Source organism: Haemaphysalis longicornis, unplaced genomic scaffold, assembly GCF_048455015.1.
Source record: "Haemaphysalis longicornis isolate Haplotype H1 unplaced genomic scaffold, Haemaphysalis longicornis Haplotype H1 scaffold_12, whole genome shotgun sequence".
Lineage (NCBI taxonomy): Eukaryota > Metazoa > Arthropoda > Arachnida > Ixodida > Ixodidae > Haemaphysalis > Haemaphysalis longicornis.
Genome location: NW_027526225.1, coordinates 19,745,498 through 19,772,363, shown reverse-complemented (window position 1 = coordinate 19,772,363; position 26,866 = coordinate 19,745,498). Strand labels below are relative to the sequence as shown.

Genomic DNA, 26,866 nt, shown 5'->3' with positions numbered 1-26,866 from the left:
CGCCACCTCTCACAATCACTAGGTAGCGAGGCGTAGCGAGGCAGCCACATACCAAGCGCCTTAAAAATTTTTCCGTTCTATTTGCCCAAATTTGGCCCCCGCAGTTGTAAACAAGTAAGCAACATTGTCCATGGGCTCAAGAAAAATGACTTCACTTCCTCCACACTTTTTGCAATGCATTGGGATGCTAGGGGCCTCTCCTGAGTATTCTTTCCTCCATGGCTTCTCATTACAGAAGCCCATTGGCGATCGCCGCGGCTCGGGCTCGGTCGACCAGGGCCTTCTGGCTGACCAAGTCGGAGCAGCCGAGCAGGGCTGCCTCCCAGTCCTCCCGGGTGGGGTTGGGTTTTGGGGCGAGGTTCGGAGTTGATTGGCATGCCCACACCATGTGGAAGATGTCCGAATACTTCTCCGCACAGTACGGGCATTGTCCTGTATAGGCAGGATCAAAGTGTTTTAAAACTGCCGGGCACAGCAGTGTTTTGGTGAAAAGACGGAGGAGGGTGCGTTCCTCTGCCTTTGTAAGGCCCTTAGAGGGCTTAGGATAAATTGCGTGGCCGAATAGGTATAATTCAGTAATTTCTCGATAAGTGAGTGCCGGTTTGGGTTCGGGATCCATTTCGGAAGGGTCTGAAGACGTTGCCCGGAGAGTGAGCGCACGGGCAGCGGCGTCTGCCGTTTCGTTGCCTTCGAGGCCCATGTGAGCAGGAGCCCATACGATCGTTCGAGACGCGGGGGGCACCCGCGTCTCGAACGATCGTATGGGCTCCTATCACGGGGCTCGTGATAGTCGCTATTTTGAAGGATGCGATACGCAAAGTAAGGAATGTACCCCTGTTCAATGTTTCTGCAGGCCCCTCTCTAGTCGGTGATGATGATGCCTCGCGACTCCTGGTCTGCGTTTGCTAGCGCGATGGCGACTTCCTCCGCATGTGTTATGTGTTGAGCTCTGAATGTTAGGCCATTCACCGCGACGTTTTGGTGGACGACTGCGGCAGTGTACCATCCCCCATGGTGAGGGACGGAGGCGTCCACGTAAAAGATTCCGTGTTTGTTCCCATAGTGGCGGGCCAGTGCCTCCGCCCGCGCCAGGCGCCTGCCACTGTGGTCGTCACGTGTCATGTTGGCCGGAAGAGGGCGCACGTGCAGGGCGTATCTCCAGTCTTCGGGGATGCGTACGCACTCTTCCGTTAGTGTTGTGTGGTGGATGTGTAGTCGGGCTAATAGGCGGCGTCCCGACGGCTTCTTTGAAAGTCTTGTATATTGATTAGTCAAGTGTGCCTCCCAGAGCTCCGCGAAAGTGTTTACCATCCCCAGGCCCGTGATGGACTGGTTTGACGTGTTTATCGGGAGGTCGAGGGCACGCTTGTACATCTTTCTGAGAATCACTTCGAGTGCGTTCTCGTCAAAATTGCGCAGGTAAAGGTAAGGCGTCGAGTAGAGGACTCGACTGATCACGAATGCATGCGCCAGCCGCAAGGCCTCTTTGCACCGTAGTCCCCCGCGTTGGTTGGAAACCCGGCGGACCATCCGGCCCACCTGGTCCTCCACCTTACGCAGTTTGGCTATTGTTGTATCTACCCGTCGATGTTTGTGGATAAAGAGGCCAAGGAATCTTATCTCATCGTGTTCGGGTATCGGGCCGCTGGCGAGGGTGACTTCCATTGTGATGGTGCACTTAGGCGACGGGCGAATGTGCACAAATGCGTATGTGGACGGGGAGCATTGAAGGCCGCAGCGGCGGGCGTAGGCGTCCACAATTTCCGCCGCTTGCTGCAGGTTGGCCTCAATGTCTCCAACCGATCCGTGTTTAGCCCAGATGGTAATGTCGTCGGCGTACAGCGCAGGCTGGACGCCTTCGACCTTCGCTAGCTGAGCCGGAAGTTTCATCATAGCCAGATTGAAAAGTAACGGCGAGAGGACCGCACCCTGTGGGGTTCTCCTCGTTCCCAGTTGATAGGGGCCATGTTCTTCGTCTTGTATTCGGATGAAAGATTGACGATCCGAGAAAAATTGCTTGATATACCGAGAGGTGTTATGTCCACAGTCGGTCTGGGAGAGATTTTGCAGGATAATTTCATGTGTGACGTTGTCGAAAGCCCCCCTGAAGTCTAGGGCGAGTATTGCCTTATCGTTGAGGGGGTATTCGACAGGGTTGAGAATTTCTCGGTCGAGTTGAAGCAGAACATCCTGCGCGGACCGGTGCGGGCGGAAACCGAACATGGTGTCTGCGAATGCAGTTTGGTTTTCCAGAAACCGAGACAGCCTGTACCGCACCATGGTCTCCATCAGCTTTCCCGCACAAGACGTGAGGGAGATGGGGCGGAGGTTGTCTGTGTATGGCTTCGCCGGTTTTCGGAATGAAAGTTACCAGGGCGGTCTTCCATTCGATTGGGAGGGGTGCCTCACCAATCCAAATCGAGTTGATGAAAGCGAGGAGGATCTCATAGGCGGGGTCCGGAAGATTAGCAAGCAGTTTCAGAGTTATCTTGTCCCGGCCCGGTGCCGTCCCTCGTTTCATTTTAGCTAGGGCCGCCTTCAGGTCATGCAGCTGGAACAGCTGATCCAGCTCCGCGTTCTCGGAACCTGCATACGAGTAGGCGGGCCTTCGGGGGTCCTGCTGAGTGCAAAGATACTGGTCACGTAGTTTGCACGCTAATTTCGAGGTATCTCCATCGAAGTTGTGAATAGCTCGTTGAAGATGTTCTTGTGTCTCGGCGCGGGTTTGAGTCGGGTCAATTAGGGCGGGGAAGAGGCGCAACGTGCCCCGGCTAGACATTTGTCTCGCCGCCGTGTTACAGCGGTCCAGCCAGTTCGAGTCGGCGAGTTGGGCCGCGTACTCTGCCGCTCGCTGGGTGAGCTCTGCGATTCGAATTTTAACCTTTCTATTATGTTTTGGGTGGCGCCATCTGCAAGAGGCTGTGCCGCGCCTCCCAGATATGCAGAAGGTGGATGTCCACCTCCGGCGTTGCCTCCGAGAGTTGAATTTTAGTTTAGTCTAATTTAGTTTAGTTTAATTTAAGTCTCCGCTTTTCTCGAAGCTACAGTTCCTGGTGAGGTCAACGACGTGAGGATAAATTCCCGGCGGAACATCTTGGCGATCGACGTGGAGCATCGGAGTGCACTGGAGGTTTTGCGGAAGATCACATCACTGCTTGACATAAAAGTGCGAGTCCATGCCACTCCGTAGGGAGACACGACGATAGGCGTCCTTTACGACGTCGATACGTCTATCCCCGAGAAGGACCTACCAATACTGATCAAACCTGCGGATGAAGGTATTGTCATCAGACAAGTAAGCCGCATTGGTACATCAAGGTGCCTGAAGATTGTTTTTAGGGGCGACAGCCTTCCCGCCCATGTTAAGGTGGGTCACTTCCGTCAGCGTGTCCGACCTTATGTGCCGAAACCCCTCCAGTGCTACAAGTCCATGAAAATAGGCCATGTCGCTGCAGTCTGCGGAAGCGCCACTGTATGTCCCAAACGCGCTGGGCCGCACAAGGCTAGCGACTGCAGTGAAGGCACCCTGAAGTGCGCCAACTGTGAGGGACCTCATGATGCCTCACCGAAGAAGTGTCCATGCATGAAGAGGGAGGTTGCTGTCTTGAAGCAGATGGTGAGGGACCACTCCACGCACAAGGAGGCTGCTGCGACGGTACGACAGCGGCGGCGTCACCGGTCTCGACGCCGGAGATCTTCAAACAAGGCTGGCCATTCTCCATCGAACGCCTCTACGCAAGCGGGTCCGCCACTAGTTCAACTACTTCCACCACCGCTACCCCCGCGGCCGCCGGCAGCCCCCCCCCCCACCCCCCCCGCCCCGCCTCCGCCGCCTCCGGCCTCGCAGGATTCGCCCAGTTGTCGCAACGAGGTAGAACAAACCTCGCCGGTTGACGCGTGGCCCCCGCTGTCACCGAGTTTACCTCCTTCTGAGCCCCAACGCTCAGTACAGAAGACAGTCGCGAGATCTCCCACCCCGACTTCGTCTTCAGATCGGCAAGTCGTCGCGGTCCTGAGGTCCCTCATGAATGCCATTCGCACATTGCTCACCAGTCTGAATACACCTTCTGCGTTGAGTGCACTTCAGATACTGGAGGCCCTGGATCCAGTACTTGCAAGTCTCGGATAAGCAAGCACCACGGCGAACGTACGTTCTTCATTGAGAGCGGATATCAAGGAGGCTTCCATTTTTCAGTGGAACGCCAGAGGACTAATGTCGCGTTTTTGAGATCTTCGCCAGTTTGTCTTTATGAAATGTATTCCTATACTTGTCATCTGCGAACCGAACATATCCAAACCTAGTCGGATATCTTGCTATGAACTTTTTTTATCAGCTACACTAGGGGAGCCCAGCAAAGTCGCAGTCTTCATCAGGCGTGAACTGTCCTATGTTCACCATTTTGTGCAACCTTACAGGGGTAATGAGTACGTCTGTCTTACCATCAGAAAGCGCCAGCTCACTTTCACTCTGGTGGGTGTATACCTACACCCGACATCTCGCTTTCAACGGAAGAGGCTGGATGACATATGAAGCACAACAACGGGTCCGTGGGTAATTACCGGTGATTTCAATGCACACCACATGCTTTGGGGAAGCCCAGACACCAACAGGCGACGTCGGAGCTTAGTATCTTTTGCCTCAGACCATGGGCTGCGCCTACTAAACGACGGAAGCCCCACTTATTTACGTGGAACGAAATACTGTAGTTGCTAAGACTTGACGTTTGTGTCACGATGTTTATCGGCACGTGCACAGTGGTTCCCAGACATAGAAACTCGTGGAAGCGACCACATTCCAACCTATTTAAAGATAAATGGATTACGAAGTTCCTTCGATACTAATGTTATTCGGGTAACCGATTGGTCGAAATTCCAATCAAGGATGGACGAAATTTGCCGGAGCGATGAGCTTGAAAGTCTAGAGACCGTCATTGAAAGCACACTCCAAGCCTGCAAGCCTTCCGTCCGGCTGTCTCCAAAAGTGACCGAGTTTGACGTGGAGCTGGAGCGCCTTCGTGCTGTTCGTCGCCGCGCCGAACGAAGATACCGGCGAACGAAATGTATCGAAGATTTTAAAAATTTCAGACGAACGCAAAAGAAGATCCAGCGACGCACTGCCCAAGTGCAAGCACAACGTTGGAAATCTTTGTGACATGCTGGACCCTCGCAAGCCTTTGTCGATGATATGGAAAACTGTGCAAGGGCTAATGACTCCTGTAGAGCAGCGCTCCCAATTGAAGGCCCCGGGTATTCACCAGAACCGCCGAGAGCTCGAAGTGGCCGAGGACTTCTGCATGAGGATAGCCAGTGGAGCAGGCCCTTCTGGACTACTGCTCGCCAGTGACATCCCTGCATGGCGGGATTCAAGGATGGACGTTCCATTTAGCGCGGAAGAACTGCATGCGGCATTGGCTGCATGCAAGCGATCTTCGTCTCCTGGGCCTGTTGGAGTCACATATGCTGCTCTCCGTCACCTTGGCAAGGATACCCGACAAGCCTTGCTGGAATATTTCAACGACCTATGGTGTGATGGTTCCGTTCCTCAAAAATGGAAGACCAGCCGCTTCGTTCCGCTCCTGAAGCCTGGAAAATCTATGCTGGATCCAATGGCACACCGACCAATTGCACTTGCAAGTTGCGTTGGAAAGCTGATGGAGCGAATCATTCTCGCACGTCTGGAGTGGTTCCTGGAGCGTTACAATGTCTACCCTGATGTCATGGCTGGATTCCGTCGTGGACGCTCATCCATTGACTGCGTGCGTTATTGATTTGGTGACTTTTGTGCAGCAGCGGAAAAGTGCGAAGCGGATATGTGCTGCGTTGTTCCTCGACGTTAAAGGGGCCTACGATAACGTGGAGCACGATGCGATTCTTAAAGTACTGCAGGCTGTGGGGCTCGGTGGCCGGGCCTACCAGTGGATACGGAACTACCTAACAGAGAGGTCATTCTTTGTTATGATTGCAGATGGGCCGACATCAGCTCACTATACTCACCGTGGTGTTCCCCAAGGAGGCGTCCTGAGCCCAACACTGTTCACCACCACCACCACCAGCCTATCTACGCCCACTGCAGGGCAAAGGCCTCTCCCATTATTCTCCAATTACCTCTGTCATGTGCCAACTGTGTCCAATTTATCCCCGCAAACTTCTTGATCTCATCTGCCCATCTAACTTTCTGCCGCCCCCTGCGGCGCTTGCCTTCTCTAGGGATCCACTCTGTTACCCTTAATGACCAGCGGTTATCTTGCCTTCGCATTACATGCCCTGCCCACGTCCATTTCTTCTTCTTAATTTCAACTAATATGTCTTTAACACCAGTTTGCTCTCTGACCCACTCCGCTCTCTTCTTGTCCCTTAATGTTACACCTATCATTTTCCGCTCCATTGCCCGCTGAGTCGTTCTAAATTTAAGTTGAACCCTCTTAGTGAGCCTCCAAGTTTCTGCCCCGTAGGTGTTCAACCCTGTTCAACCTTACACTAATTGGCCTGATTTCTCGCCTTCCAAGGAGAGTTCACGCGTCGATATACGCCGACAATATATCTGTTTGGGCAGATGGCGTGACTCGTCGGCATGTGCGCGCCCGACTGCAAAATGCCGCAGTCTTGACGACCTCATATCTACACGGACAAGGGTTGGAAATATCCAGAAGCAAGTGCGCCGTGCTTCCTTTCGCACGAAAGCCTATGCATGCATACCCTTTTGTATATTAATGGTGAAAGGGTGTCTTATGTGAGAAATCACAACTTTCTCGGCATAGCTGTCGACAGAGGCCTTTCTTGGAGCGCTCATGTAACGTTCTAAAGAAGAGGCTCTCTGCAGTGGTGCATGTGCTCAAACTCATCGGCGGCAAGACGCGGGAAACACCACTGAAGTCGATGTTAAAGCTCTACAACGCGCTGTTCTTGGGCTATCTGCGATACAGTGCCCCTGTCCTTTCTGGAGCGTGCCGCACAACTACTCGGTCACTTCAGGGTATACAAGCTCAGGCCCTGCGTACCTGTCTTGGCCTACCACGATGTACATCCACAGCAGCGACCATTGCCTTGGCTCGAAATCACCCTTTGGCAACCTTTGTGGACGTTGAAATACTCAGGACACATATCAGGCACCTCGCCCGTCTACCTGATCATCACCTCGCGGGAATACCAGCGACCCGTCCCCGGGCGTCGTTCGCAAGGGTAGTAGCTGCCCACAACACCAGCATTCCATCAAACTACACGCCGGCGATGAGACCGCTCGTTCCGCTGTGGTGTGTGATGCAGCCCCGAGTGTGCCTAGATATCCCAAGAGTGACAAAAAAACGTGATCTTCCACTTCCGGCCCTGCAACAGCTCGCTTTGACGTACATGCACGAGACATACAGTGACCGAACCCATGTATACACTGCTGGCTCGGTAACATCGTCGGGTTCTGCCGGAGCTGTTGTTATACCACGACTGTCACTGTGCAGCAAATTTAAGATAGCCAATATTACAACATCCACGGATACAGAACGTACGGCCATCCGTAGCGCTCTTCACACCATCGAGCAAAGTTCGTGACGCAGATGGGCTATCTTCTGTGATTCGAAGCCTGCACTTCAGTCACTCCAGTCAGCGCTGTGCCGGGGACCTCACGAACAGCTCCTGACAGAAATAAGAATGGTGTACGACCGTGCTGCCCGGCGGGTCATGATGTCACCCTACAGTGGCTTCCTAGCCACTGCGGCATTATCGGCAACGAAAGTGCGGACGCTGCCGCCCGGCTGGCGCATCAAACAGCGACAACTGTGCTCATCCCATTGTCTAGGACGGACGCAGCTAGGGCCCTCCGCATTCTTGCCCGGGAAACAGCTATCTCCCAATGGTCTCCAGAAGATTTCACATGTGCACGCATTGGTGCCTTTGACCCGCACCTGCAACGTCCCCTTCCGCTAGGCCTCCCACGGTCTGACGCAACTCTTCTTTGCCGTCTCTGGCTGGGGGTGGCATTCACAAATGCTTACTCGTACTTAATAGGAATGGCAGCAAGGGCGGACTGCGAAACGTGCGGCACATCGGAGACGATACGCCACGTTTTATGCGAGTGCCCACGCTACTCGCCTGCAAGGAAGAAGCTGTCATCAGCACTGAGGAACTTAGACTTTCGGCGGCCATTTACGGAGGAGAAGATTCTGTGCAACTGGCCTTCTCAGTCATCCGCTCAGAAGGCGACTAAGGAACTATTACGTTTTCTACGGGCGACGAACTTGAACACTAGGCTATAGACTGAGAGCCTCCAGTGTCAATCACTGTCAGTGCCTCAGTGCTGGGCATACGTGTCTGGTCCAACTTTTCCTGTTTTTTTTCCTACCTCTTTTTTGCCCATTTCCTCTTTCCCACGTGCAGGATAGCAAACTAGGCTCTAGCCAGGTTAACTTTCCTGCCTTTCTTCTACATTCTTCCTTCCTTCCTTCCTTCCTTCCTTCCTTCCTTCCTTCCTTCCTTCCTTCCTTCCCTCCTTCCACGGAACGAAGGTGTGTAACCATTCCTCGTGCCCATGCGGGGTATCCTTGTTCGTGAATAGAGGCCAAATTGATGTAACTTTGCCGGAACTTATTCCAGTCGGGGAGCCGAGCTTGTGCGTGGGGCCGTGCCAATGGTTTAGTCCTTACGGTGGTATTGATAAGGCAGTGGTCACTACCGAGGGTTTCCTCGGTGTTGGCCCATCCTGCGTGTGAAATATTTTTGGTAAAGGTAAGATTCGGACACGTATCCCGGGTCACGGAGTTACCCACCCGCGTTGGATATGCAGGGTCGGTGTGGAGAGTCAGGCCCAGCGTGGACGCAAGTTCCGCTAGCTTGCGTCCCCGCTTTTCCTCACGCACGTACCCCCAGAGAGTAGTTGGCGTTGAAATCGCCCACAATCACCAGGGGCTCCCTTCCCGCAGCCTTTAGAGCGCGGCTAGAGTGCTACGAAGGTTACATTTTTTAGTCGGGGGGAACAGCAGACGTTGAGTATGTGGAGTGGTACATCTTGTTTCTTGAATGGAAGAAGTGTCACCATCACATACGAATATTCAGTTTGAAGTTCCAAGTCGACTAAATTAGCTGTATAATTTTTATGCACACATACGCAGGAAGAGGGGTCCTGTTGGAAGGTGATGTAGTTTGTAAGGGTGGCGCCGCTCCCTGGCTCCTGGAGGGCAACCACCGCCGGAAGCGAGTCGAGAGCTGAAAGGAAAAGTCGGAGATTCGCCTGCTTTGCGCGGGAGCGGAAGCTTCGACAGTTCCACAGGACAATTTGCACAGGGGTGGTCGAATTGGTTCTTCGGGAGCGCCTGACCTTAGGGCTGCTCGCCATGGTCAGTTAGGTTGAGGCGGGATTGTAGCGACGCTGCTCCGGAGCCAGCTCTCGCGGTGAGGGGGGTGTCCTCTATACGGGAGAGCGAGCAGCTGTCGTCATCATCTGCCTCTGTGAGGCGTCTAGAAGCTTTGACAGGGCGGCCGGATACGTCCTTATAGGGACCGCCGGTCCTGCGCGAGGGGCGCAAGGAATGCGCAATTTGGTGGGCAATCATCGTGGGGATTGTCTCTTGCAATTTGGAGATGGCGTTGACCATCAGCAAGATTTGGTTTGCCATGGCGGCGAATCGAGCGTCTATGGCCCGGAATTGGGCGTCGAAACAGGCCTCGAATGCAGCCTCCGCGCTTGTTGCCGCTTTCGGCGCCACGAGCTCTTCCATTACCTCAGCCGCGGGAGGGGAGGTGGGAGAAGGAGACTGGTTGATTTTGGATTCCAATTCGTTAATTTTCTTTAGCAGCATCTCGTTTTGGGACCTGAGTGCTGCTATTTAATCTTGCTCGGCGCTCCGCGCCCTTGGGAGGGGAGTGAGAAGGGCGGTGGAGGAAGCAGCCCCACCCGAACCGCCCACATGGAGTCCGTTTTTTGACAATAGACAGTTTTAGTTGAGCGTACGCAGAGAGTTGCGCGCGCACGTAGCGGAAGCGCTGCGCGCGCAGCGAAGTTCACGCGAAGACCAGTTTTAGTCATAGAGTTTCATACAATAATAACTAGAGGGGAAACTGGCGCTAGTGTCAACGCGAATATGGCAGCGGCGCTTACGCTTCAATGGGAATGATGGGTAATTGTGGAACCGGATTGCGTAGGATCGAAACAAGCTTCTGGCTGCGCAAATTGTGTTTTTTGACAAAAAAACTCTTATTGTCCGGTTCTCCGTTTACAAATTACATGGCGAACAAAAAAGTTAGTGACAAGAAATTGGTTTTGTACGAAATAAAACGCCGCGTTAAATAAAAAGCAGACGCGGAGTCGAGGAGGTTTGCGGAGCAGGTTTGCCATTTGCCGCCAACTACAGCAGGACGCGGACTTCTTTAAAAACTACTTGTAAAAAGTTTCGGCACTGGTGGTTTGTAATAGGAAGCGAAAAGTTTTGTGCTCATAAAAAAAAAAGAAACCGATTACCTTTGGAGAAGTTATTCTTGCCTGAATTAGTGACATTCATCAAGCTGCGTTCCTATCAACCGCCGATACTGCTGGTCTACGTTGTAGGAGCCGGCGTTCGCACGGAAGGTGTGGCTGTTCCAAGCGATTCGCAACCGTCGTCAGCTTCGACAATACATTGCTCTGCCGAATAAGCAGCGCCGCAACTCCTTATTCGCAGACAACTTCACCGCACAGAGCGCCGTCATTTGTGTTTTCGTGCTCGCTGTGCCGGCAACGAATTGATAACCCACCCAATTCGCAACTCTAGTTAAAACTTTCTACTCAGGGTGGCGTCAGTGCGCGCGCGGCATGCAGTTCAAGCAGAAACGTATTTTTGATAGCTTCTTCCAACACACCGCATAGGCAAATGCGTTCATGTAAATCCAAAACGAAAACGAAACTGCCTGCAATCCATAGTAACTTCCGCAAGCCATTGAGCGCCAATCCGAATCCACAACTACCCATCACGCCCATTGAGGCGTACGATCGCAGCGCCAGTTTCCCCTCTAGTTATTTGTATGAAACTCTATGGTTTTAGTTGAGCGCACGCAGAAGTCGATGCATGGATAAACCAGTAGCGTGAAAAAGTGCGCTTTGTGCGTCACGCAGCGCCACTAAACGGCATATTGGCGAACCATAAATGCCGTTGCCGGCCAGCGCCAGGCCTATCCCAAGCCAGCAGAAGCCGTAAGCCGGTTTGGGGCGAGTCACTTTCGTTTCGCGGGCTTTTCCGCGAATCGTCACTTTCGCGGGCTTTCCCTGTTAGCGCTTTCGCTTTCTGATCTCCTTGAACGCGATGCCTTCCAGCATTCTTTGCGACCGCTTCACGGCGTGGAACCTGACTTGGTCCGAAATAGAAGATTATATGCTGACCAGCGAAGAGAAGCGACTGCTGAAAGGGGACCTAGCTTACGCTCGAAGATATCGATTACGAACTGAGGCGCGGTCGCGAGTCAGAACTGCTGAGGTACCGGTCGCGGTCTGGACTGCTAGACATCAACCGGATCGAGCGCAGTCTTTTTGAACAGCAGTTCAGGTTTCAAAAGGACGACATCGATGTGCTTGTTGAGGCACTTCTGATACCCGAAGTGGTGGTGAGTGCACAGAAAGTGACCGTGCCGGGCCGCGACGCTCTGTGCTTAGCACTTCGCCGCCTCGCCTACCCGAATAGGTGGTGTGATTTGCAGAACATTTTCGGGTTGCACTACTCCGTCATGTCTAGCGTGACTTCAAAAGTGCTGAAGCACATAGTTGGCACATTCGGCCACCTTCTGAAGGACTGCAACAACCACACCTGGCTGTCGCCAAGCGCTCTCGCATACGTAAGTACGCTTTGCTATTTTACTTGCATACTCTTGCTTTCATAACGCTGCAATTTCACTTTATATGCCCCTCTTTCTCTCGCGCACACACGTACAAGGGCTGTGCTATCATGGCCTTGCAGCACCTAGTCAATAAGCGACTGTCCATTTAAAGAGGAGAAATAAACGTTTAATCGAGCAGTTTGTGGGTTAATTGCCAGGTGGGGAACCTCCTAGTCCAGGAAGCCCAGGGTCTTGGCGGCCTGTCTCGCCCGTTCTACCATATGTTGTTGGGGATCCGAATAGGAGCTGGTCAACCGACCCTCCCACTGCTCAAATAGCAATTTAAAGGAATGTATTTTCAGCGTATACAAACAAGGCCGCCTAAAACCCGAAGTGTGCAAGCATCTTCATTAAGTGTAAACTACGAAATGGGTAAAAAAAGGCACCAAAGCCAGCAAGTGCCTTATTATTTTTTTTTTGCATTTACATCATCAGAACCATCAGAACATCAGAACCAAACCGTACACTAATACTGTTATACAGACAACTGCTTAACCTGATTCGAGTGCATCAGCTTTGAAAAAGCAAAGTGCCAAAGCATATTTTGTTTTCTGTTGCAGGCTGTGCAACGCAAAGGTGCGCCCCTAACCAACTGTTGGGCCTTCATCGATGGCACCGGCCGCCTCATCTGTCGGCCGAAGAGGAACCAGAAGGCGTACTTTTCAGGCCACAAACGGGTACATTGCCTGAAGTACCAGTCGCTGATGTGCCCAAATGGCATTATATGCCAGTTGGATGGTCCGTACCCGGGAAGGCGGCACGATGCAGGCAATTTGGGTAGACTATGTTGCATTCTCATATAAATTATCACAGCCGTTCGATTGCACGCACGAGGTGCGGCTTGCGACGTTGCCCAAAACCAGCGTCACAAACCTAGTTTTTCGTGAAACTGCCACGGAGCCACTGCTACGGGACAAACGCGCATGAAAGGAGCCGCGCGATTACATTTTGTTGGCGCGCGCGCCTTAGTGTATTGGATTTCCAGAAAAAAAATCATATTACCTCAACGCTACTTGCAAGGACATCAACATACAGAGGAGGTCGGTATTGGGCTGCTAATGGACCCCCATGAGCCCGAACAGCCCACTTTTGCCGTTGGTTTCGAGCCACACGACCGCCGTTCAAGATCACTAGCAAGTTCTTTATGGCCTGCTTGATTACCTACTTCGCTTGATGGGCTTGTTTTCTGGTGAAAGAAAAACCCGTAAAATAGCATTCCTACAAACCCCTGAAAAGCGACTTATAGGTTACAACAAATAATTTTCTGATTAAGTTTTTAGTTCCAGCTTTGTAGAAAAATGAGGTCGAAGTCTAAAACGGATCGCACATTTAACCGCATTATAGACATGTTTGCATCCCTATATAAACATGATGCTGTGAAGAAAAATTTATTGGGCGTGAATTGAGTAATCACCACGTTAACACAAAAAAGAAAGAGATCAAGAAAGGTTGAGTCAAGTTCACTTTATTTACAATATGTGCAGCCATGGAAAGCGCCTCGTTGCCTCAAAATCACACCACCTTCCGTGATAGAGGCTTGTAGGCAAGCAGGGCCGTACCCAGAGGGGGGGTTTGGGGGTTCAAACCCCTCCCGAAATCTTTTCCTGGCAGCACGTCAACAATACTTACTGTTGCTTTCAGCAAAACTACCCCCTTCCAAAAATTCATAACCCCCCCCCCCCGAAAAAAATTTCTGGGTACGGCCCTGTAGGCAAGTTTCATCCGCTCTTCAGTTGCATTCAGGTCTCCGGCTCAGTTTGCCAGCAGTGGCTGCAACAATTTTTTCAGAAACACTCTACAGAGTTCCTCGGTGTAGCCTTTATCATCCCTGTAACATGTCGGTTCATGCCATTTTGCAAGATGGGGTAGACGTGTTGATACCAAGCGTTGGCAAAGCTTGCCAATTCGCCTGACCTCTGGACACTTCATAACTTTTCCAACAAAGTTGCAGGTGAGCTTGGAGAGACCAGTTACCTGCATTGTCAGGTATTTCAGCGTTCTGTTGTCAAGGCTTTTGACTAACCTGTATACCGCTTCAGTCGGTTTCGTAAGCTGCATTAAGGCTTTGCAACTGAGTCGGGAAAACCGTTGGAACAGCTGTTGGAAGCAAAATATTGAGCTTTGCGGACTTCTGATAGTCACCATCGACGAAATGAACTGTCATTTGGCTCCCACATGCTTGCTTTTCCAGTTATCCCTTCTCGACAAATGTTCTTTGGCATTGATTTATGGCGCTGTTCGTTGCACGGAAACTCGTGGTACCGTATTGGTGGGCCTTTCCTTCCTTTTGTAGCACGCAACAGTTGCGCGGCATAGTGCTGTGTACTACACAAGAAGGGCCTCGACACGTTTATACCATTTATACTGCCATGTATGCGGTCGCACGGTCTGCAAGCGAAATGCAGAATTTCTCCGACAAAAACAAAAAACTTGTCCCGTACTGATTCGCGGCGCCTTTTCAAAGGGAGAGCCGGGGGACTTGTCCCGTAGCAGTGCCCCCCCCCGATAGAGCGGTGGCAACTGTCAACTTTCGCTTCACGGCTCCACCTTTTGTTTGCCCCGCGATGTAGCAGGCTCCACCTCATGCGGAGCAGCTGTGACATTAGTATTCAAGGCGTCTTACTTGTGTAAGACCAGTTTAATCTGCAAACTGGCCACACGGTTCCTGTAAACATTTTCCTTTAATTAATTAATCACTGATTCAAAGCCTATTTAATTTGAGAAAATTTCAACTTTCTTTCAATTAAAATTAACAACACTTTATAGCATTGTTAAAAAAATTCTTTGGGGCACTTATTGAAAGGACTTGCCTTCAAACCTTGAGTGCTTTTAATTCTTTGCTGCAACATCGTATTTGCATCTTCTTCCTCGCTTTCATTTTTTTGTCTTGGCACGTATTATTTCAATCAGCTTTTTCGTGCTACACCATGTATGCGTCTTTGCTTTCGTTTCTTTGTCTTATAGAGCAAGCTATGTCAGCAAGCAGGCTGGCAGAGTGTCGAACGGAACCAAAACCAGAAATGAAAAGCAAAAAAAAAAACAGTATTTTTGGCTGGAACAAAAATGAAAACGGCGCATGATTTATTATTTTGCTAAGGAGTGAAACCGAAAAGAAAATTCAGGTTTTCCAGCATTCCTTTCAAATGCCATGAAGAGAAATGGGAGATTGGCACCCCCCTCAAAATTGCCTTTCATCTTGCTGGTGTGCTCTCTTCTTGGGATTGCTTGCTGCCTGATTCTATATTCTCTCCGTCTGTTTTGATGGTTAGTGCTTGGCTCTTGGCGTGAGCACCACACTAAGCTGGCTGCAAAGCAGACTCTGCAGCAGTGTTTATTTATTATTCTATTGATTTTGTAGCAACGATATTGGGTACATATACCACCATCAGGCCATTGGGGTACCTTTCACAGGCAGGTGTAAGCCATGTGGATACGTGCCATCTTATGTTCTGCAAGGCTGTCCAACTTACCCGTATGGGTACGCGTTCACGCTTATGTCCTCTAGAGAAGAAGCACCACAGGAGGCTTTTGACAAGCGAGAACGGCCATTATCTGTACACTCAGACCTTCTTGGCTCTCGTCTAAAAATAAACCGTATTAGCAATCCACCGGAGCGTCAACTATCTACCTTACACTTTATTTATTAACATACCTTCATTATCCCAAAATCATTGTGTGGGCTGAATAAACACATGTCACAAGCATGGCATAACAATTGCAAAAAAGAAAAAAATAGTGTTTGGCATGATTGCACTTGCATGTACATATTGCAGCTAAAACAACAGATTACAGCGGCACACCGAATGAAATCAGTTCAAATCATGTTTATGCCCGAATGCAGTGGAAACTGTATTTCAGAACTGGCATAACAGCACTGTCGGGCATAGCGTTTCACTCTTTATTAGTTTTAAGAAAAAATTACGCTTCGAAGCCCGAACATTCACTAAAGTTCCTGCTGCTGTCTCTGTCTGTGTGTATACTTAGGAAGCGGGGTGAAGCTACAGATATCAAACTGCTGCTATATCTTCACGTTCAATCTGTTTTAAAAAGGAACCCGTAGAGAACGTGCACTGGATTTTTAGATTGTTGCATTAGACAGACAGTTTTAAACTTGCATCACTATTGGCATATTTATGCCAATTAGTAAAAAATGCAGAACACTATTTAAAATTGCCTCCAAGTTATTCATGAGCATTTTAGCGTTTCAGCCCAAGAAAAATATTCAGGTATGCTGGTTCTTCAGAGGGTTGGAGTGTTCGCACCTAACAAGTGTACACTTATCTCAATAGAGCGCCCCTAAACAATTCGCTCCCAGAGATCCTTTTAGCTACGATTCGCAGTTTTGTAAATTTTGTGAAGTAAGCATAATGACCCTTAGTGTTCCTTATTCTTGTCCGATACCCCAGGCATGCATGTGCCACAAAAAATTGAAGGATAACTTTTTTTTCTATGCTGGCAATGGTTGGAAATAGCATAGTCTAAAATCATTTTGGTCACAGTACGCTTTTAGTATAATTATCATCTGACTAAAGTGCGACTTGGAAGATACCATCAGCTCAGTGTTTTGGCCTTGCATGCATGCGCTTTTTCCGTAAACTGTGTAGGGCCATCTGAAAAAACAGGTCATAAAACAGGGCAAATGTCATCAAATCACATTTTTCATTTATTTGCTCATTACTGCACCTATTGTTCCTATCATTTACCCTGGTGGCTGTCTTTTTGCACAGGAATCCTGAAGGACAGTGGCCTGTACTTTAAGCTGGAGCAGCTTGTGAAGGATGATTACTATGTCATCTACGGCGATCCGGCGTATCCCCTGCAGCCACTCATCATGAAGCCGTACGGTGGGTTCAGCCTGACTGCAGTTCAGGAAGCCTTCAACAAGGGCATGAGCTCTGTGCGGCAAGCTGTCGAGTGGGGGTTTGGAAAAGTTGTAAACGAGTTTGCCTTTCTTGACTTCAAGAAAAACCAAAAACTCCTTCGGCAGCAGGTGGGTGAGATGTACAAGGCTGCTGTGATCCTAACTAACTGTCACACATGCATGTACGGAAGTCAAGTGTCAATGTACTTTGACTTAGAGCCACCTCACCTGCAAACCTATCTGACGCTACGTGCCACTTAATTGTGGAATCGCCACCATTTGTTTTCCCCATAATGCCCAATTGAAATTTTTTTACGTTGTACTGTATGGCGGCAGCATATGTTTTTTGTTCAGTACATCAGGCTACCTGACACCCGACTACATCATGTTTAGTGGAGGAGTACACGAACAATTAATTGTAACCTTTTTCTAATGCTGTATTGTGTGGCAGTAGCAGATTTATTTTGTTCAGTACCTGAGGCTGCGTGACACGTGGCACTGTCATGTATAGTGGAGGATTTTGCAGACAACCAATTGTAACTATTTTTTTAGTGGTGCACTGTGTGGTAACAGCATGTATATTTTATTCAGTACCTCATTGATTGATTATGAGGTTTAATGCACTGACACTACACAGGAGATTAGGTGCCCTATAGTGGAGGGCTCCAGATTAATATTGACCACCTGGGTATCTTTAACAGGCACCGAAATCTCAAATACATGGGCGTTTCGCTTTTCGAATCCATCATTTTGTTCAGTATGTCAGACTGCATGACACCTGACTGTGTTGTGCATTGTTGATCGCTTATTGGAATAGAGGCTGATATATATTCTGTTATTGTTTTAGGCTGAATGTCAGAGCCTTGCCAACCACGTAATGGTAGCAGAGCATATGCTGCTGTTTTGAACACTTGATGCTTGTTTTGAAGTTCATTGTGGTATCTGTGTAGTACACTGTCATGGTATAAGTTCTTGTTGAAAGCTTGACAATTTTTTTTAACTGGCACTAGTATTGCTTGTCCATTCATTTGGTTTCAAAACAAATGGTTGAAGTGGGATATAGTGTTAGCAGTTCCTGCCCTGGACTGCACTTTGAGGAGGTGGTCCCATTTTGTAATGCTGTAAAAAATTTTTCGCAAAGTTGTTTACCATGCCTGCTCCTTTTTGCATTGTTTGGTTGTAATGCATAGCTTTATGCTTTCATTATTTGTCTTGCAGGTAGTACTCAAGTGGGTTTCTTTTTCTGGGTTTCTTTTTCTGAGCAGAACTATGTATGTATAAGTATGTATATTGTCACGACAAAACAATTGATGACGGCCAGTAGGAGAGAGAAAAGAGGGTATTTCGGGAAACTTGTGCCTGATGCCTGGCAGCGGTCACACCAAGAACACGCGCTCACGTAGGGGCACGTTCTCGTCTTTTTCACGGCTTAGGCAGTGATGATCATACTTGTGATTTCCATGATGAGGATGAGGATGATGGATACACGCCAGAACGGTGCACACCGGCTCCGGACAATTGGCGTCTGCGCTCTATTGCTGGTTACACACGTAACAATATGTAGACAAATATTCATTTTTATACAGTTGAACCCCTTTATAAGAGACACATACCGGGGAGCAGTTTCTGTCTCTTATACGAGATGTATCTTATAAGCAGGGAGCCATGTTTTCACTTACTAATCAGGCCCTAGTTCAACGTGGGCACCGTATGACTAAAATAAGCTCAAAAGAACGCTGCAGCATGTTGCAAAAGATTCATTCTAATTTATGCTTGGCCCTCAGAATTTATGAAACAGTTCTGAATCTTTGCTTCATGACTGTATTTACACTGTTTTTTACAATCGATTCTACAAGCTTTTTTTACTTTCACATACGACGAGGCGTGGACACCTCGTCCTATGATTGTTTTTTGACAGCACCTGTGTTCTGTGTGATTTTGTGTTGTAATATTATTCTTTCGCACACCTCATTTCTCATACTCTCCTTTTGGCTGCTTCATAGTTTTTACTTTTTTCTTCATTGGTGATAGCGATTGCCCTGTCACAGACAGGCGTACCATGATATACATCCCGTGAAATATTTGCTGATGTTGCAATGCTGCTGACACAGTGTGTAGGGAGCTGAGGAGCTCTATCAGGCCATCTGTGCCTTTAGTCCCAGTCTCCTCTTGCATAGCTGAGAATCAAAGGTTTATCATGTTATTGACAAATTTGCTTTGCTCAGATAGCACAGTGTATGTATATGCAGTGGTGGAAGTTGCACTTGTGTATAAAGATGTGATCCACAGAAGGGTATCTAATGTATTTCACTTATTCAATCCACAGTAGCATGTTTTGAGAAATAGAAACGTCAACTTTCATTTTTATTTTTTCAGGTTTATGTACATGGGAGTTGAAATAAAAATGAGGTCGAACTTCAAATGCATCAATGCTGCAGAAGTGAATAAACAATTCTGTGACAATTTCTCGTCACATTAAAAAAGTTTTGGCCTCAACTACTTCTTTTGAATGAGCTTTTCTATAATTTCTAGGAAGGCTTTTCTTTCTTCGGCCCTTTCTGACCGTTCAATTTCTCGTTCTTCAGCACGCAGCCGGCGTTCCTCTGCACGCTCTATAGCACGCTCTTCTGCCATGTGCTGTCTCATCTCCTCCATCTGTTTTCGCATTTCATGTGCGACACGAAGTTCGCGTTCAGCCGCATCCTTCTCCAGCTGGAGCCGTTTTTCTTCTAAAGCGATGCGCTTTGATTCTATTGCGGCTTCCTTCTCCTTAATTATAATTTCATGCCGCATCCTCTTTTAAAAAAACTCGTAGCGAGCCTCTTGATCGTTTTTCCTTCTTCCTGAAAGGAAACGTGTTACAAAATGACTTAAAATGAGGCACAAAACGAAAATTGGGTGCAAGCGAGATGCTGCAGTTAACAAGAGCAACAAAGAACACTGATGTAGAAATCTGAACCTGAAAGCAAATGGCTACTATGAGAACAAAATAAACAAATGTTGAGACTGGAACCTTAGTGTAAAATCAGATACATGACCATTGTTACAACCAGAGGTCTAATAGGAGCCCTTACCACGAACCACCTCGTTTCGTGTAGGTGTCGGGCCCAAGCTAGCAGCAGGGTCGGGAAGCCGGCTTGTGCTTGGTGTGCCTGCTTGGTGTGCCTGCTCCGTTGTCATAGGCACCTGGTTCACCGACAGTGCCTGGCTTGCTGGGTCTGCCTGGCTGGGGCTGTTCCAGGGGGTCAGGTCCTGTTGGTCGTCTGGGTGTTCATCCATGTGCTGAACCGTGAAGTCGTCTTCAGCATGGTTGCTGCTGGCGTCGTCGTGGTTCACAATTCGGTTGAGCACCTCCGTCGCTGTCTCAGTGCCATTGGTGCCTGCAAACAAATCGTACAATGTAAGCACCTGCTGCATCGATGATTACCAAATGCAGCTATAGGTGGCTCACAAACATGAATAGTATTCATCTCTCTCTCTCTCTCACTCTCTCTCACAAGTGCACACACACACACACACACACATACAAACATAGAAATCTCAAAAAATGAGTCAATGAACAAGGACGCAAGTGAGTCCCCTTGTGAGGAGAGAGAACATTTATGGAAAGCATTTATGGTGTTCTTGTAGGAGTGGGATCGCTTTAAGTAAGCCTCTTGAAGTATCTGCTCTTTTCTTTAAGTTTTAAGCAAACAGACAGAGTTCTGTCAAAGATGTTCGCATTCATCACTTCAATTAAGCAGCATTGATGAACCGCCAAAAATATATACCCAAGGCACCAGCAAAAAAAAAATGTCATGATGTCACATTTCACTTTTGAGAAGCTCATCGTATTAAAGCCAGATACTCAGTTTCATTTTTGGGGAGGACGATAAACCGCACGCTGGTGCAACGGTCACCCAGCCGTTGTAGGTTGCAAGCCCTTACAATTTCACGGGTGAACAAAAACCTCCACTTTATCATGTTTTGCATGGATGCAATATTCATGACCATTTCTAATCCTTCCATTTCCTGACAAGGGGTTTCCTAGGCACACTAGCGGCTGGAATGTACCCGTAAGGGGCAGCAGCTAGTCTTATGCCACTGTGAATGGGAATACGTACGTGTAGGTTTGCAATTTTACGTCCAAGGAGTGTTCCACTTAAGTTGACATACGTAAGGTTAGCACACATTTGTTTGGCGCAATTTCTACATGAGTTAGCTTTCCTGCACAACACCGCTGTTGTGCAGGAAAGCCAGGAAAGCTCGAATAGCAGACGCTTTTTGCAAACCAATCGAAGTTTCGATTATTAGCGTAACTCTAACGTTTACACTGTTAACGAGGCAAGAGCACGTAAGTAACTCGGTGACAGTGGTGTCTCAGCATATCGCAAATGGGTACTCACCAGCGCGGCGGGTGTCCGCGTTGCGAGCCGAGTGCTGCGCGGCGAAGATGTCCCTCGACTGCGCCGCCGAGATGCGCACGGAGGCCGTCGTAGATGCAGCTTGCTGCTCCCGTGTGCGTACTGCCCGTACTGCTGGTGCAGTGCTCGTTCTACGAGGGGCACGAATTCGCACTCCGTGCTCCCGCGCCATGTCGAGCAGCTCCTGCAGGAGGCTTTCCCGTTTCTCATAGTTTTCCTCGGTTCCCGACCTACGAAAAGATGTCATGTATTGGTACACCGGTAGTTTTAGGCACCTTTTCTTAGCGTAAGCTACAGTTATGCAGTCACCGCACTCACCTGCGTAGGTTGGTCCGGTCGGCCGATGCGTACTGCCCGAGTAGCAGCTCCGTGCGGTCGCGCACAGCACGGGCCGTGAACGGCTGCTGAAGCAGCTCTTGCATCTTGGATGCTATTTCCGTCCACTCCATGGGGTCTTTGAAAGGATTTAAATTTCGAACGTAAGCTAACATTTCCAAATCGATATGTATATTAAACCGAATCCGAGCTGTCCCGTTTGAGCCGTTCCGTGGGGATGCCATGTTGGAATGTGAGGTGTTCAAGTGGTTGTGTCCGGGCTGTCGCGACTCGCGAGGGAGACCGGAGGAAACGAGGGGTGTCGTTAACGAGGCCCCTCGGGCCCCGTTAACGACACGCAAAGCCCGCAAAACCCGCAACGCAAGTTTCCCAAACTTGCGGGCGCACGCAAAGCGCGCGGCTGCCGCTTACGTACTGCGCATGCGCTCTCGCGCCCCCGCAAGTTCCCTGCGTGCGCAGAGCTCCTGCGTGCGCTCAACTAAAACTGTCTAATACCGCCCGTGATCCCGGCGATCGAGACGCTTCTCCAGCAGCTCGCGAGCGCTGAAAGTGTGTGAGCGACGCTGCCAGATCCCGCCTCTGCTATCAGCACCATCTCCAAGACCCGTATGCTGCAAACAACGATCGAAGCCGCGTCAAAAGAAGTGGTTTGAGAAGTATAGAGGGGCTAGCACCGTCGGCAGGCGCGCATGCGTGTTCTCCTCCTTTAGTTTACCGCCGGTGCAGCTACACGGCGCTCCTATGTGGTTCGGCCACAGCTCCCGTGCTCCAGTTACTTGTGACGGCATCTGTACATTATCATCTGCATGCGCAACATGTCGGTCGGTCTCCATTCAAGACCTGTCCTATCGTTGAACATATCTCAGCTGTGAAGGTTCTCTCGGCATCACAGCTTCCATTAGCTAGGCACAACAATTTCAGTACAGCATTTGATTCTCTGGGGAAGCGAGCGGTAGAGACATGTCAATACTCAAAAAGTTCGAAAGCTGTGTTTGTGGGGCTTACTTCCAGCAAGTATTGGTTGAGAACGGCGGACGGTCAGCCGACGATTGTGCAGATCGCTACTTTGAAAGGGAGCAATTCGGAAAGCAATTCGGGGAGCAAATCGTAGAAAAGGTCCAAAACGGGTTTCACCCCAAAACGAACAACCCTATGCATATGTTTTGTTTCGTACTTCAAATAATTGTTTGGAAACAAGACAAACAAAACAAGTCTTAGAGAACAGTTTTTGGCAACATCATGACTACATCACAAGCCAAGTAGTAGTCAGGTTCCATCTCAAACTTGACTACTAAATATTAAATTCCAAATAAACAGGCACAGCCCCTAAAATACTTTATAATCTGTAAGGGCCTAGGGAAACATTGCTTGAAATGCTAATGGAAATAAGCATACCCTGTATGCAGTACAGAAGTTAGAAGACTTAAAATGTAGCAACGGCATGATCCGTTGTACTCTTGTTATCGTACCTTGTGGTTCGGTCGGGTATGTCTCCTGGCCGAAGGTGAATGGCTCTTCCACATGCTCAAAGACCTCTTTCAAAAATGCCGTCCGATTATAGGGCGTGTGCTGCTCCAGGGAATTCTGAAGCGACTTCAGGAATAGCTCCCAACGGGGCAGGTAGTAGCTGCAGGAAACGCCAGCACACAAGACGACGATAAATACAAGCAGTCTCAGCAAAAACGTAGAGATTTTGGGTGAGTAGTTGGAACTTGTGAATATGGGGACGGCCTGTCGTTTGTGCAGGCAAACAAGGACACTTTCACAATATCTGTTTTTCTTTAACTACCCTTCCCAGTAAATTCAATGCATCCAGGTCTTTCATTTTATTCTCACGTACTAGGGGCGAAGCCCCTTAGGGGCTCGGACTGTTGGCGTCTCGTGTCGCCGTCATAATCGTCGTATCATGTAGTCACGGTACTAGAACACCGGGGAAGCTCGTTTGTGCCTCGCGCTAGAACGTAACGCGTACTAAAAAAACATCGGGACACTCGTTTACGCCTCGCGCTAGAACACTTCGTACTTCAAAGACGCGAGACTTTTACAGCGAAGCTGTATACCTCTACCCCCCAATGGTTGATTCTCCGTTGGCAAAAACGCCAAGGCGCCAAGAATACACTTATACACTGCATGCTTCGCCCCTCCAAGGTTTCATGGTAGTAGACATGGCCGGGATTTGTTTTTTGCAGCCCTCATTTGTAATGTTTTGCTTACGAACCTGCCTAAACTATCTGATTTTTAGTAGCGAGTCTTAGAAACATATTCCGCAATAATTACCAGTATTTAGAATTTATTGATGTAAGACCAGTTACACAGCCCCCCGAATGCTTGGAAAAGGAAAGAAAACCAGCGAAATTCCGTCACCATCAGCCTTGCTTTGGGCGCAACATTGCCACCACATTTCTTCTTTGACAATAATCGACACTCACCTGCGTACAAGTCCTGACCACTGTTTGGCCGCGTAGTCTCTAATCTGAAATGCGAGTGGGATGCGGACAGGCAATGCGAACCAACAAAACCACTGTGAACAAACAGCTATGGTAAGCAGCCTGTGAAGCTTACCTCTCCCTTCGGTCCCCACAGGGTGATCTGGTTGCGCGCGTTGTATTCGTACAAGTCAGACTCCTGTTATGAAAGAATAAACAAGGCCAGACATTTACTTTTTAAAAGCCAAGCACAGTTTTCGGACACACGACAACAATATGAGTGCGATCTAAATGATTTTAGCATTACTGTGATATCAACTAACAAGCTCAGATATGCACATCAAGGGAGCATTTTTAACCGGTAAGCAGAAGGGGAAGTGGATTCATGTTATAATTTGTTCACAGGTTTGTAGTTTATATGGCCTAATAACACAATTCGGAAGACTTTGCAGTGTTAGTAGAGGCTGCCGCATCTTTTTGCACAACATGACGGTGCGTTGATGATACCATGGCCGAAATTGTCAGGAAACAGTTGCGGCTCCTTCTTCAGCCGCTACCACACCACCGATAATTCTGGCCTGACATGTCAACCACCGTCCCTTATTATCAAAGTCCTTTACGTAAACGACGTTGATAATAAGGGAGGAATGAGGAAGATAATAAGGGACGAAGGAGGAATGCGTATACGCATTCCTTTTTCAGCCCTTTGTGGACTGTGTGTCCGCAATAGAGACACCTTACGTGTGAAAACGTAACAAATTTTAGCAGAACAAAATACAAACTTAACTGCATTCCTAGTGAATCTCTCATCATGGCGAATTTATGGTAAGAGCAAATTTTGCAGCGAAGAACATCTCACAATTGCGCAACAAACAGCCAACGCTTGACAACTAACGGCCTTACTTCGCACTTCGGCCATACGTGTTTGGAGTAAGATGGCAAGTTGGGCTAGTTGGAACGCAGGGAACGCAGGGACAAAAAGGAAGGCTGTGCGTCGTCTACTCTTCCTTTTTGTCCCTGTGTTCCTTGCGCTGTTTTTCGCATGTTTGGATCATTTCAAGTATCCTTAGATATCTGGCGCCGCAATACGCATGGGAGGAATTACACTGAATGACAGTTACATAAAACATTACCGACGATTATTATACTCCTAATGCGAAATTTCTGTGTAGCGTGAGCTGCAGTCTTCTCGGTCACGGCGTATAGCTGCTGTGCCTCAGGAAGTGATCGCGTGATCAGCGAACGCATGGCGGCGCGTGCTAGTGTGCTGTTATCTCGCAGCGCGTCGCCACCGCCGACCATGTTGTAAATCGGGTTTGAATCTCCCGCGCAAATGTCACGTGGTTCGCATGAGCCACGAAACAAAGAGGACGACATAGGACCCATGTACGTGCAGCACCTAGTGCGGTCTGAGCTTCTGGGGCTCCGCCACGGCATACTGCCCTTCCCCTCACAGTTTCGCCATAATTTAATCTTCCGCTTCCTTTCTGTCTTCGTTGTCCCATTTGTTCGCTCGGTTACGAGGCACGGCGACGCCGTGAAACAGCAGTAGCAGATGCTTAAGCGCTGCGTACTTAACCGTGGACCTAAGGTTCGTTGCTTAGTTGTTTGGGGGTTGTTGCACCAGATGGCGCTCGCCTTGCAAAATATGCCAGCAACTCCTCCGCCTGAGCGGCACCTGACGCGTTAAACATGTGGCTGCTTCACGATAAAACAATAAGTCACGTAATTGAGTGAACCGTAGAAAACTAATAAGACGTGGCACATCTCTAGCAGTTTGTAATGCCAATTTGAGAAGACGATGTTGTTCAGCCTGGCGTGTGAGGCTGCTGGGTTGCGTATCGCTGATAACAAGGTCGCCCGATCTGCAGCATACCCCGGGCAGCACATCAGAGTGTGTTGTGCACCTACCACCGCAAGTGAAAAGCACCGAGGCGATCGTACAGTGGCCATCTTGAATTGCCCAGCCGTATATTTTGCTGAGCAAGTGCGGGTGTGATACAGTAAAGATGCTTTTCTCTTGTTAGTCTCTTTGTGGGTCGTTTTCGAAGCGGGAAACCTGCCGATTACAGTTGTATGTTTTAGGAGCGAAGCAGGTTAGCGGCTCGAGCTGTCGGCGTCACCTGTCGTCGTCGTCTTATGTCGTCACTGTAAGCCAAGTTGTCAAACAATGGTAAAAAAACAAGTTAATAATGAATAAAATCCGTTCAAAATAAACTAACATGATTTCACTTGATTTAAAATAGAGGACTAATCAGGATTTAATTGCATTGATAACAGAAATTTGTTAAATTCTGTCTCAGAATTGGTTTCAAACGCCAGGTTTTCTCCTGTTAAGCATACTTCTTAGCATGCTGTGGCGAGTGACATGAAGACAACTTACGGCCAGTCTGTCCATATCGAATTGCTTAAATCCGGTTAAACGCAAGAGAGGGCGCCACCGCCTCAGCAAGCGCGCGATTGCTCCTCCCACCAGCGCTCCTTCGGTGCCGAATCAGCGCGCGCCGTTTGGCAAGAGAGAGAGAGTTACAATCTTTGAATACACTTATACACTTCATGCTTCGCCCCTTCCCAGGTTTCAGGTTGGTGGAGTAGCCCGGAATTTGTTTAAAGCGAAGCTTATATGCTTCACTGGTGGCGTTGAATGCCAAAATGCACTGCAGAAAAGCCAACATTACACAATTGGTGGGTACTTAATTACAATGATGATGATGATGATGACGGTGATGATGCACATCAAGCATCCAGGAAAAAAACGCTTCCAGTGGTGGGAATCGAATCTGGGTCCCTCACGTTATGAATCCGAGGTATTGCGCAATTGCGCAATTCCGATTGCGCAATTCCGACATTGTCGAAGCAGGTTGGTTTTTTGGACTTTGACATTGACTCAGGGTGCACGAAAAGAAAGCTCCACATTCTAACCACCTTTCCCTCAAGAAAGGGGCATTGAATTCTTTGTGGGTTTGACATTGTTGGCGATAGTGCAAAACAGATGCGTTTTTATCTTTTTG

General features: G+C 48.9%; 2 protein-coding genes and 1 pseudogene across 2 annotated transcripts in view; 1 reads left to right on the top strand and 2 right to left on the bottom strand.

Annotated features, from left to right (window-relative positions):
• Positions 1-229: 229 nt before the first annotated feature.
• Positions 230-9,674, bottom strand: LOC144161885 (uncharacterized; annotated as a pseudogene).
• LOC144161524 (uncharacterized) lies at positions 9,568-19,423 on the top strand. The gene is made up of 6 exons (XM_077692183.1): positions 9,568-9,583; positions 11,387-11,787; positions 12,390-12,606; positions 16,557-16,819; positions 17,909-17,919; positions 19,276-19,423. The coding sequence occupies exons 1-6, from the start codon at positions 9,568-9,570 to the stop codon at positions 19,421-19,423; spliced, it is 1,056 nt and encodes a 351-aa protein (XP_077548309.1).
• Positions 19,424-19,482: 59 nt separating this feature from the next.
• The window catches only part of LOC144161523 (uncharacterized), a 101,650-nt gene continuing 94,266 nt past the window's right edge, over positions 19,483-26,866 (bottom strand). The window contains exons 22-27 of the mRNA XM_077692182.1: positions 23,992-24,054; positions 23,859-23,902; positions 22,899-23,056; positions 21,412-21,547; positions 21,076-21,323; positions 19,483-20,070 (exon numbers count right to left, since the gene is read on the bottom strand). Of these exons, the coding sequence (XP_077548308.1) occupies positions 19,748-20,070; positions 21,076-21,323; positions 21,412-21,547; positions 22,899-23,056; positions 23,859-23,902; positions 23,992-24,054 (972 nt within the window). The 3' untranslated portion in view covers positions 19,483-19,747. The remainder of the gene's footprint in view (positions 20,071-21,075; positions 21,324-21,411; positions 21,548-22,898; positions 23,057-23,858; positions 23,903-23,991; positions 24,055-26,866) is intronic.